Source organism: Saccopteryx leptura, chromosome 2 (genome assembly GCF_036850995.1).
Source record: "Saccopteryx leptura isolate mSacLep1 chromosome 2, mSacLep1_pri_phased_curated, whole genome shotgun sequence".
NCBI lineage: Eukaryota > Metazoa > Chordata > Mammalia > Chiroptera > Emballonuridae > Saccopteryx > Saccopteryx leptura.
The window spans coordinates 259,504,710-259,516,923 of record NC_089504.1 but is presented as its reverse complement, the minus strand read 5'-3'; the positions used below and the strand labels follow the sequence as shown (position 1 = coordinate 259,516,923).

General features: G+C 40.7%; 1 protein-coding gene across 10 annotated transcripts in view; it reads right to left on the bottom strand.

Moving 5' to 3' along the window:
- The window catches only part of RABGAP1L (RAB GTPase activating protein 1 like), a 551,348-nt gene that overhangs the window by 55,691 nt on the left and 483,443 nt on the right, over positions 1-12,214 (bottom strand). For 3 of the 10 annotated variants that reach the window (XM_066371559.1, XM_066371556.1, XM_066371558.1), the window contains exon 2: positions 11,284-11,514. The exons of 6 other annotated variants lie outside the window; for them this stretch is intronic. In XM_066371559.1, the coding sequence (XP_066227656.1) occupies positions 11,284-11,394 (111 nt within the window). In that variant the 5' untranslated portion in view covers positions 11,395-11,514. The remainder of the gene's footprint in view (positions 1-11,283; positions 11,515-12,214) is intronic. One more of the 10 variants, XM_066371557.1, reaches the window with a different exon arrangement.

Here is a 12,214-nt window from a genome sequence, read left to right as displayed (position 1 = left end):
AGTTCTTCTTTTAGCTCTGAGACTCAAAATATACTTACTCCTGCTCCCTTGTACTCTTCACTGGACAAGATCTCACCCATCTCTCAGGTCTCCCCTGATTCCTAACTCAGAGCAGTCCTCCCTACGTCCCATAAACCCTGGAGCCCTAATTAGATACAGGTCTCCGCATGTATCCCTACAGGATCCATGTCTCCCTCTTTTCACAAAGTGCATAACATTTTTCTGGTGCTTATTTGTTTAATATCTCCATTGCCTGCTACACTGTAAACCATCTGAAGGCAGGGACCATATTCACCCTTCTCTTTTTTGTGGTCTCAGCATGACCACATTATTGGGCACAAAATACACACTTAATAAATAATGAATTCTACAAAGGCTTAAAATGGCTTATACTTGCTAAAAAATATCTACTAAAGGGCTGTTAACATGCTATACTACACAGAATCCTTTTAAATTTGAGTCTCCTATATTACCCTGAGCCCTGTTGTATTTCATGAGCACATGTTCCAACCAGATCTTTCTGGACCCTAATTCTGCTAACCAATATGCAATGTCCTCTATAAATCTGATAAGTGTGCTACAAAAAAAACATACTGCCTTTATATACTTGAGTGTATTTCCTTTAAGGAACTGCCCAAAGATAATTTTAACATAAGCCACCTTTGTATCTGTGTCTGATCTTCCACTTTCTGGGCAATTAAGGTTTTTTTTTCATTATACCAGTAAATAATCTTAGCTTTTCTCACAGATGTACTTGAATAAATGAATTGAAAAATGAGATTCAAATCAGATGGCAGCAGACCTACATTCAAACAGAAATGCTCTCTTAGCATATGCCTTCTCCACAGGCAGTAGGGGACGTTTAAAGCTGAGGGAATTGTTAACTGTTTCCCTATTCACTGTAAGTGAGTTCGCACGACCAGGCTCCCCTTCCATGTTCAGCACAAAGGCAAACATGGAACGTTGTGAATTCATATAAGCGTGTTTACCTTAATATCCAAATACCAGAAGGAACGTGAAAAAGAATCTGGTAACAACAGTGCCAGTCCCTGTTAGAGCAATTCTTTACCTTCAAGATCCGTGCTTCAAAAATTAAGGAAGTTCTCATAATACACTTGACGTTTAACAGATCACCTTCCTCAGAAACTGCTGAAGTGTAAAAAAAAGTCCATGATACTGATAATCAGAGGGATATGTAATCAAAGGATAGTGCTGGCTTTAGTAACTAATGAGCACAAAGCACAAAGCCGTGCAGATTGTAACGCCATGAAAAGCGCTGCCCTAGAGCCTGGGGCCTGCGTTCAAATTCTGACTATTACTTCCGAGCAGTGTGACTGTGAGCTAGTTATTTAATCTGTGCTTCACCTTGACCACTGTGAAATAAGCCTAAGAATGTGTACCTACCTCAGAGAGTTGTTCTGAAGGTTAAGTTAGTTTTAAAAATGTGTGAATTTTTTAATTGACAAAGGCAAGGGAAGTGAAGGCAAAGATAAATGAATGGGACCACATCAGACTAAGAAGCTTTTGCACAGCAAGAGAAACTGACAACAAAACAGCAGCCAACTAAATGGGAGATGATATTTTCAAACAACAGCTCAGGAAGGGCCTAATATCCAAAATATACAAAGAACTCATAAAACTCAACAACAAACAAGCAAACAATCCAATAAAAAAAATGGGAAGAGGACATGAACAGATACTTCTCCCAGAAAGAAATACAAATGGGCAACAGATATATGAAAAGATGCTCATCTTCATTAGCTATTAGAGAAATGCAAATCAAAACTACAATGAGATACCACCTCTCACCTGTTAGATTAGCTATTATCAACAAGACAGGTAATAACAAGTGTTGGAGAGACTGTGGAGAAAAAGGAACCCTCATTCACTGTTGGTAGGAATGTAAAGTAGTACAACCATATGGAAGAAAGTATGGTGGTTCCTCAAAAAATTAAAAATAGAACTACCATATGACCCAGCAATCCCTCTACTGGGAATATACCCCCAAAACTCAAAAACATTGGTACGTAAAGACACATGCAGCCCCATGTTCATTGCAGCATTGTTCACAGTGGCCAAGACATGGAAACAACCAAAAAGCCCTTCAACAGATGATTGGATAAAGAAGATGTGGCACATATACACTATGGAATACTACTCAGCCATAAGAAATGATGACATCAGATCATTTACAACAACATGGATAGACCTTGATAACAGTTTACTGAGTGAAATAAGTAAATCAGAAAAAAACTAAGAACTATATGATTCCATACATAGGTGGAACATAAAAATGAGACTCAGGGACATAGACAAGAGTGTGGTGGTTACGGGGGCGAAGGGAGGGGCACAAAGAAAACCAGATAGAAGATGATGGAAGACAACTTGACTTTGGGTGATGGGTATGCAACATAATCAAATGTCAAAATAACCTGGAGATGTTTTCTCTGACTGATCAATGTCATCCCATTAAAATTAAAAAAAAAAAAAAAAAGAAATAACAACAAAAGCCCGTAACTGTAATATATTCCTTACCACTTGGATTTTTCAGAGACATGCTGTAATCTCTTGACTGTTCCCCTGTTTCTACCAAGTTCCCTCATCTAAGATGAACTTCCAAATACACAGTCAAACCCAGCATAAAAAAAATGTGAAATAAATGAAATTCTAAAAACATGTTATTCTTTTTATTCTGTCTATTTTAACACCATGAAAATGAAGCCTAGGTTCTAACACTGCAAGACTTGTAGACCTTGTCCTTTATGTTCCTTATTATGTCTCTTCTTTTTCATCTCAATTGTATTAATTTCCTATTCCTGCTCCCAATCTAATATGACACCTGGGCCAGTTGGGTCAGGACTGAACCCCAATGCTGTCACCATTGTCCTACCACAGCTGGGCCCAGGCTCCTGAGGCCAGAAGTGGGCTGGATCCTATAGGGGTGGTCTAAATAGGTCAAAGGTGAGTAAAATCTCTCAGTACAAATTCATAATGACTTTATATAATGTTCAAATATATTCAGTATACAAAAAACCCCTACATAGGTTAACCAATTGCTAAACGCCTATATTTCACCTTGGAATTAGTGCTTTCATTTTACATTGCTTTTATTTCTGTTTTCCCCTCGAAGATTGTTTAAAGGAGGTGAAGAGTGATATTTTACTGTGGAATACCAGTATCACTTCAAATTTGTTTATGGCCTTTACACATTTTAACACTTTATTCTCAGATCTGTGGCAAATACATAGAACAGTCTCTATTATTTCTAACTAATGAAACTTAATAACCTTCATTCAATTATTTCATTTACTTATCTGACCACTTTTGATAGAACAGCTACCATGTATTGACCTGATAAGGGTTGAGAAAGTCCTTGTGTCTTGACAAGTATGTTAACAAACGACCTCTTCTCTCCCCTGGGTCCAGTCTCAACAACCCTTGTACTCAACACAGTGTGCTAAACTCACTTCCATCAAGAATATAAAAGAGTGCTCACTTCCTGACGTAAAACATTAAAGTCCTCAAGAGAAAAATGAGCCTGTGAGTCTAACCAACTCATTCAGGCCGCTTTTACTTAAATAAAAGACATTCAGATCTATTCCAGCCTTCTCTCTTTTCCTTATTGAGAAAGCTGGTCACTGAAGAACTTTAATTCTTGTGTAAGAGTCTTGAGTTCTAAGTTACACCTTGTTTTTTTAAATCTTTAAAGTATTCAAGTTGATAACAAATTGGACTACACATTTATGGATGATACTATTACTTTAAGCAAAAGATATATTTTCTGTCTCTTTAATAAGGATGAGGCTGTTCAGCCAAGCCCTAAGAGAGAAAGCAATTTGCGGCTTTCAGGCAGGAGCAATAAAAATGATGGTTTTATTTACATAAAAGAATCAAATTAACCTAAGTGTGACTGTTAGGTTAGAGGGCACTGCAGAGCTTTTGTGCTTCTAACCAAAGGTCGTATTTTAGTTATTAAGAGAAATTTTGCTGACTCCAGTATTAATCATACTGCATGGTTTTAACACCACTTTGGATATACTGAATCCTAAATGATCAAAACTATTGTCATAATCTGCCAGCTTGGAATACCTTCAAAAGATGGCTCAGTAAATGCACTTGGGACCTTCCTCCCCTTCCAATTATAATTCTTAAGATGTAATGAAGAAGGCCTGACCAGGCGGTGGTGCAGTGGATAGAGCGTCGAACTGGGATGCGGAGGACCCGGGTTTGAAACCCCAAGGTCGCCAGGTTGAGTGCGGGCTCATTGGGTTTGAGCAAAAGCTCACCAGCTTGAGCCCAAGGTAGCTGGCTTGAGCAAGGGGTCACTCAGTCTGTTGTAGCCCCCCCGGTCAAGGCACATATGAGAAATCAATCAACGAACAACTAAGGAACCGCAACGAAGAATTGATGTTTCTCATCTCTCTCCTTTCCTGTCTTTCTGTCCCTATCTGTCCCTCTCTCTGACTCTCTCTGTCTCTGCCATAAAAAAAAAGATGTAATGAAGGAGGGGAAAAGTATTGTAAGGTACATTTAATGCACTTGTGAAATGGTAAGAGCCATGTGTTCAAATGGAGCCTTAGTGACTAAGACATTTCTCAAATCCCATACTCAAAGAACAGCCTGCAAAGGATCTGCCACAAACTTAAAAAACAAACAAACCTATAAATGAGTTGGCGCTCAGTACTATTAGGATTATTCCACGGGAGGATGTCTGAGTAAGAACAGTGGAGTCCAACTTTCTGAAACTTAGCATCCTTAAGATACTTCGCATGGCAGCTGGCTGTTGAGATCCTGATTAGGGGGCACCTGCCAGCGACAGGTGGAAGGGCAGCACAGCACACGTAACCAATATGACCTGAAAGGTTTGTAGTAGGCCCTTAACGAAAATAAAAATCAAGTGGTTCTTTATGTCTTAAAAGACACCCATGTTCAAGAGAAGGCCTTCGTGTGTATCCCTACATTAACAACCATGCTGTGAGCTGTGACCTCTGTGAGAATATGGACCAGTTTTCCTTTTCCTTTTCTTGGAAGAAATCAAAAGAATATCTTGGCAAGGGGTTCTGTCTTTGCAAACCACTTTGTACTTTCAAACTAATACATATTATTTATTATTGTAAAGCCAACGGGAGTTATCTGGATAGACTCTGAGTGGTAGAATTATGAGTGATTTCTGTATTTTTGTTTTTATTTATATGCATTTGCCAAATTCTGTATCATCTTTATTTTAGTCATTAATGAGGAAAACACCTTTAAGTTGCAAGATCATTAGGAAATAGACCTATTTGCCAAATTTCACTTTAAACGCAAACAGCTATTCTTTCTGTAATATGTAGTCATCAACATTATTCCATCATTTCCCGACTCAAAACCTTCATCTCCAGAATTAAAAAAAGCCATTCCCTAGCATGACACATCAAACCTCTCATGACTAACCTCCGCTCATAGCAGTTCCTGGCATATTTCCGCCCTATTCTTGCCAGACAGAACAAGCTGAAATCCCAGACCTGCTCCCTCTCACACCCCATGTCTCTGAAAATGTTATTCCTCTATTGGGAACTGTGCCCTCCACCTGCCCACCTGAAAAATTACCATTTCAAAGCATCCACCCCACCTTTAAACGGGCACAGACACACATGGTTGGTGGGTAGAATGATACACTCTTTAAGTTGGGCCTATCTATCAAAATTACACATGCACAGTCCCGTCAACCCAGCTGAGGAATTTAACCTACAGATACACTCACATACACTTTTGAAATGATGGTATGCAAAAGATGATTTGCTGTACCACTATTTGTGGCAGCAAAATCCTGGAGAGAACCCTACATAGCCATATATTGGGAGTTAGTTACACATATTATAGAAATCCACACAGTAAAATACCCTGCAGCTGTCGAACAGAGAGAGGCTTTGGTGCACAGACAACCCAGCGCACACTGTGAGTGAGACAAGCAATGTGTAGTACGTGAACAGAACACCGGAAGTCCTGTAAATAGAGAGGGGAAGAATATGTTCACGTTCTCTTGTGTTTGCATAAAATGTTTCAGGAAGAACAGCTCTAAGAAACTAGTAAGCTCACTGGTGCAGCAGGAACGAGTGGGAACTTCACTGGGTACCATTTCGTATCTGCTGGAACTTCGAAACCTTGTGAATATATTTATTCAGAAGGTAAAAGTTTACAAATCAAAATGTCAAAATAAATGATATCTCCATTTCCCACACTCCTCCATCATTCCTTTTTTCCCATTCGAATGGGCAAAATGTGGAGCAAGCTAACTCTGCACAGGATAGAGTGGAACTCTGAACACTGTATGTTACCTACACTCTGCCATGGGAATGAAGAAGCAGAGAACTTGGGGAAGGGAAGGTAAAAAAACAGATGCAAAGGGAAGAGTTAATCAGCAAGCAAGAGACCTGTTAATGCTGGCCTGCACCAGCCAGCTCTGCTGCCTGGCTCAACTCCTGCCCTTGCATTTAAAGGGACACACCCTGCTGTCCAGATCATAAATTACCTTTCTTGTTTCAGATAGCTCAAGATTTTAGTACTTAAACCACAGGAACCTTAACTCTTATCAGAACTGATAACCCAAATGAGGGTAGGTTTGGATCCTTGTACTAAACCGAAATCGATGAAATACTATCAAAATATGCACTCGCTAGGAAAAAAACTGTTCAAATAACATTTTTGAAAAATATATGGATGAATCTTCATTGGTTTTATAATATTATCTTTTAACCAATATTTGAAATGTATACCCTGTGAAGTAACAGGGGATTGCTCTGAATTTCTTTCTTTTCATCTGGAGTGCTCGATGAACTCCACATGCCCAGCCAATAAGGAGGAAGTAATTTCAGAATGCTGACCCTCATCCTCATTGATGAAACAGAGGAACGATGCTCCCTGAAAAGCCCCCCGCCTTCGCTGGCACAGTGTGGCTATTTTGGTATCTGTCAGTTAAAAACCTTTACCCTGCACCAATGCTCTCCAGACGTGTTACTCTGGGTCAACCACTCTTGTTAAGGGACAGTTTCTAACCACTGAAGCCCCTGAACACCAAATGTCTTACAAGACATAAATGAAAACTTTCCAGATGTGGAACAAGGTAAAGCAGAATGGGCCATCTTCTCCATTACATTCTGTGTGTGTGTGTGTGTGTGTGTGTGTGTGTGTGTGTGTGTGTGTCAGAGACAGAGAGAGACACAGAGAGAGAGAGGGACAGGTAGACTAGAAGGGAGAGAGATGAGAAGCATCAATTCTTCGTTGCGGCACCTTAGTTTCTCATTGATTGCTTTCTCATATGTGCCTTGACCAGGGGGCCACAGCTGACCGAATGACCCTTTGCTCAAGCCAGTCACCTTGGGCTCAAGCTGGTGAGCCTTGCTCAAACCAGATGAGCCCGTGTTCAAGCTGGCGACCTTGGGGTTTCGAACCTGGGTCCTCCAGGTCCCAGTCCGATGCTCTATCCACCGTGCCACCGCCTGGTCAGGCTCTATTACATTCTTGATATCCAACATTCCTGATCAAGTGGACACAATAATACTTCCAATTTTACATGATGGAAAGTTTATATGAATTTTCAACTTTTCTCCATCATTTACTCTCCACATGTAGATCAGTGGTTGCTTATTCCTAAGTAATACTACTGTACCTCTTCTCTGAGAGAACTAACCAGCATGTGTGGGCTAATTTCGTCATTCACACTGCCATTGCCAAGGGCCCACATCTAGATAGACACTTGTCTCCTCTTTCTACCTGCATTGTGGTAAAGCCCTTTACACTTTTTCCCATGGTAACGTGGCCCCTGTCTGTCCATCGCTGCCAGATTACTGCTACAGGAATGGATACACTTACTCAGCTGATGGTTTGGCCCATATACATTCTTCCTACTGATTCTACATTGCCTTCCCACCATCCTGAGGCTCAACCTAGACCCACTATAGCATCTTCAGGGCAGAAGCCTTCCAGTTCCCTGTAGAACTGATATCCTGATAGTGACTGTCTAATCAAAGTATTGTAGTTTGCCAGGGTAACCCAACTAATCCATGTTCTCCTTTCTTTCACTTACCCTTTCTTTCACTTCCCTATTGTTCCTTATCTACTTAGCCCACTCCTTCCTTCAGGCCTTATTCAAACAGTTTAAAAGGCCCTTCCCTTGTTAGAGGTAAAGACAATTAGTAAGTGTATTCTCTGTGCTAAATATTTTACAAGAGTCTCACTGAGTCCTCACCGTAATCCAGCAAGGTAGTGCCACGCCCCTCACTTTTCAGACGAGGATAGCGAACCTTATAGGAATTCAGTAATTTACCAGTAAGTCACAGTGTAAAACTTGAACTGAGGACTGTGTAACGTTAAAGCCCCCAAAGAAAGCCCCCCTCCCGCTCAGAAAGGCCCTACTCCCTCCACTGGCTGCCAAACACCCGGTCAGCCTTCAAAGTCTAACTTAGGTGTTAAGGTTCCAGTGCAGATCCAAGGAAAAGGGGCTTTGTACTTACTGTCTGTCTGATTGTGACAGCTAAGATTGAGTGGGGGACTGATGGGAAGAAAAAACCCAAAATCTAACTCACGTGTTTTCATCATAACCTTTTGAAGACTGTCCACACGGTTCAATCAGTGGTAATTATTCCCCACTTCGATCTACCCTGTGATAGCAACTATCACGCCTGTAAATATTTACTTTGCTTCTCTCTTTTACTTGACTATGAGGTCTTTGAAGGAAAGAATTCTATTTATATCAGCACATTATAATAACCCCAAAATGTTTATAATAGTAATATTACTAGCCTCTACTAACATACATCAAAAAGCAATGTTCCATTCATAACCACTTTAGAGATTAAAAAGTTGAAATAATTCAGGATATAGATTAACATTTAATCTGAAGTAATCAAGCTTGACTGAGTATTGGTTATTAGTCTTATTCTCTGTTCAAACATTCAATCATACATTTTGAATTTAAATACATATTTAAAGCTTCCTTTGGAATGCATAAGAAATGTAGTAGGTATAATATTTTCCTTTTATTTATACTGGCCAGGTATAAAAACCAGAAATGGTTAAGCTGACAGAAGAATGCTGGCCATTCCACTTAGGCAAGACAGAGGAAAGTTTCAGGGTCCCTTCCTCAGCCTACTACTCTGGGAGGCTCGGGGGCATTTAAAGATCCCTGGGGTACAGAAAGGAGGTGGGAGGAGGAGAAGATAGGGGAGAGGAGGAGGAGATAGGGGGAGAAGGAGAGGATGGAAGGAGGAGGAGGAGAAGATGGGGGAAGAGGAGAGGATGAGGAAGAGGGGATGGGGAGGAGGGGATGGGAAGGAGAGGGTGGGGGAGGAGAGGATGGGGGATGAAGAGATGGGGAGGAAAAGGGGATGAGGAGGAGGAGTGGATGGGAAGAAGGAGAGGATGGGGGGAGGAGGAGGAGATGTGGGAGGAGGAGGGGATAGGGGAAGAGGATGGGGGAGGAGGAGGGGATGGGAGGAGGAGGAGAGGATGGGGGAGGAGAAGATGAGGGAAGAAGAGGCGATGGGGGGGGGGAGGATAGGATGTGGGAGGCCACAGTTTTGCCTCAAAATGCAAGCCAGTTAATTTCAGCCAGCAAACAACCAAAGAAGAGTAATCTGTTGAGTATAAGGAGAGGCAGGAATGTTGTGTCCAAGGAGGCACCTTGCTAAATGTTCTTGGAGTCATTCTGACTATTCTGTATTTTCCCCTCACAAACTAACTTATTCATGCAGGAATTTGAAAGTTCTAAAGTTCTGCTAGTGGAGAGTCTAGTTTAGTTTATCTTAATAAATACAATGTTGGTCTGGGCAATTTCTTATTGTGTGTGTGTGTGTGATCCGAATGACAAAACACATTCTGCTTGGCTTCCTTATCCTTTTTCTTACCTGTGACTTGTCTAAAAGGACCTGCAATTTTCTTGCACTAGCATTCATTTTTAAAGAATCAATAGGATATAGCCACATATTTTAAAAGTGTGGATCAAGACATTTCTGAAATCAATTTAGTGACTCATAATTAGCCTTTACACAATTACATACAATAAAAAAAACCTGAATACATCACATGTAGTAAATTTGTTTACTCAAATTTTCTTTCAGTTTTATGTGCATGACTTGAAATGTATTTTATACTATGAGTCTCTATCAAAAATATCAGAAGATGCCTGACTGGTGGTGGTGCAGTAAATAGACAAGAGTGTCAACCTGGGATGCTAAGGATCCAGGTTTGAAAACTCCCGGTCACTGGTGTAAGCTGGATTTGTGGGGTTGCCAGCTTCAGGGTGGGATCATCAATACGACCCCAAGATTGCTAGCTTGAGCCAAAAGGTCACTGGCTTGAACAAGTGGGTCACTGGCTTGGATTGAGTCCCACAGTCAAGGCATGTATGAGGAGCAATCAATGAACAACTACAGTGACACAACTACCATTTGATGCTTCTCATCTCTCTCCCTTCCTGTCTCTCTTTCTCAGAAAAGAAAAAAAAATAGTTATAAAAGTGTCAGAAGGCCACAGGGCTACTTAAGAATAATAAACAGTTCAGTTTCTATATCAAAACCACTATACCTAATGGGGTTTTTACCATTTAAGGATTCAAGATACCTCACATTATGAAATGAAGTCCAAGTACAGAAAGATACTTAATTAACCCTGTACTAAGAAAACTTCTAACTGCCCCTGTGATCATCCACCTAAACCCAGAGGGTTTACTGTGTCAGCAGGAATGTAACATTTCACTGTGCAGTAATAAATCAAATGGAGAAGCAACTTGCTTTTTACTGTAGAAAACCTGAGTATCTCTTTCTTACAATTGAAGGGGTTCATCTCAGACAAAGCAAATCATTCAATATGAAATCAGAGGCAAATGATAAATATTTTACCTTAGCACAATTTTAGTAAAACTTTTCCAGATGAACCAAAGCTAAGTATCATCTCCAAAAGGCTGTACCCATCACCTCTTTTAAATTTCAAGTCTGATAAAGAAAACACCCACATATGTGGGGCAAAGTGGTGCTTGGCGCTATGAAACACCCACAACCTCACGCCCAGGAGAGCATTAACCTAAGTTATACTTCTAACACCTTCAAACGTTCTACTAAGGTGTGAATGTTTGGTTATGTATATAAATCATTGAAAGCCGCAGCCCTGGCTGTGGCCCATAACACAAAGCCAGGGGCAACACTTTTACTTTAACTCCCAGAAGCTATGCCTCAATTGCCGTAGGAAGAGAAGAACTATCTTAGAAAAGAAAAAACCAGCCCCAGAGCCGTGCCAGGCATCACCTACCATAGACCTGGGCTTGCTGATGGCCACCAGACTAGTGAGGAAGTCTTCGTCATGCAGCTGGCTGAACACATGGGCGTCATAGGCCACCATAATGGAGACTTCTTCCATCATCTTGCTGGCGGGCCTTCCCACAGAAGCAGCTGCTGCCCGGCTCCAGACCAGGCTGTCCAGGGAAAATCCTACCGCAGCTCAGTGCCAGTGCACGCCCCCACCTGAGTGCAAGGGGGTGACCTGTCAAAGATCCAGAAGGAACGAAAGGAGACAACAGCTGTGACCACAGGCTGGTCTAGCTGGTCACCCCCGGAGAGCACGGAAAGGAGGTCTCTTATCTACGGGGAAGTGCACACTGCAAACACCTTCTGCACTCTTACCACAGAAGCTGGAAAATTCACTCTTTGGCAATCTTCTTTAAACTTCAAAAAAGAAATCAAGAAAAGTTTCCTAGCTGAAAACATTCTATAGGGGAAAACTTTAAAAATGGATTTATGTTATACTCTTGGCAATTAGAAAAATTTTAAGTTTATCTTCTTCAGTGTTATTTATGTCAAGATTCTTCTTCTTGGAGAAGTGGATTTTCTCACTGCTTATTTTTTCACATTTATAGGTAATAGATAGAGACCTTTAGTGTTTCAGAATTTATAGCAGTCTTGGTGCAGTTAAAAATTATCTCCTGAAGTATGGGGGAAAAAATGATCCTTTCCCCCCCTCTGAGTATTCTGTTAAAAAAAAAGTACAAAAATACCAAAATGAAACAGGGACTGCAATATCAATGAATAATAATTTCCCCTCTTTACCACACCACACACAAAATATAAATATTTTAAACAGAATTCTTAGAGAACTTAGCTTTCTGTTGTTATTCAGAAAGCAACACAAGGGTTTCATTTCTAAACTGACTTCTTTTCTCCCATAGAAAAAAGTTCTCTTTATC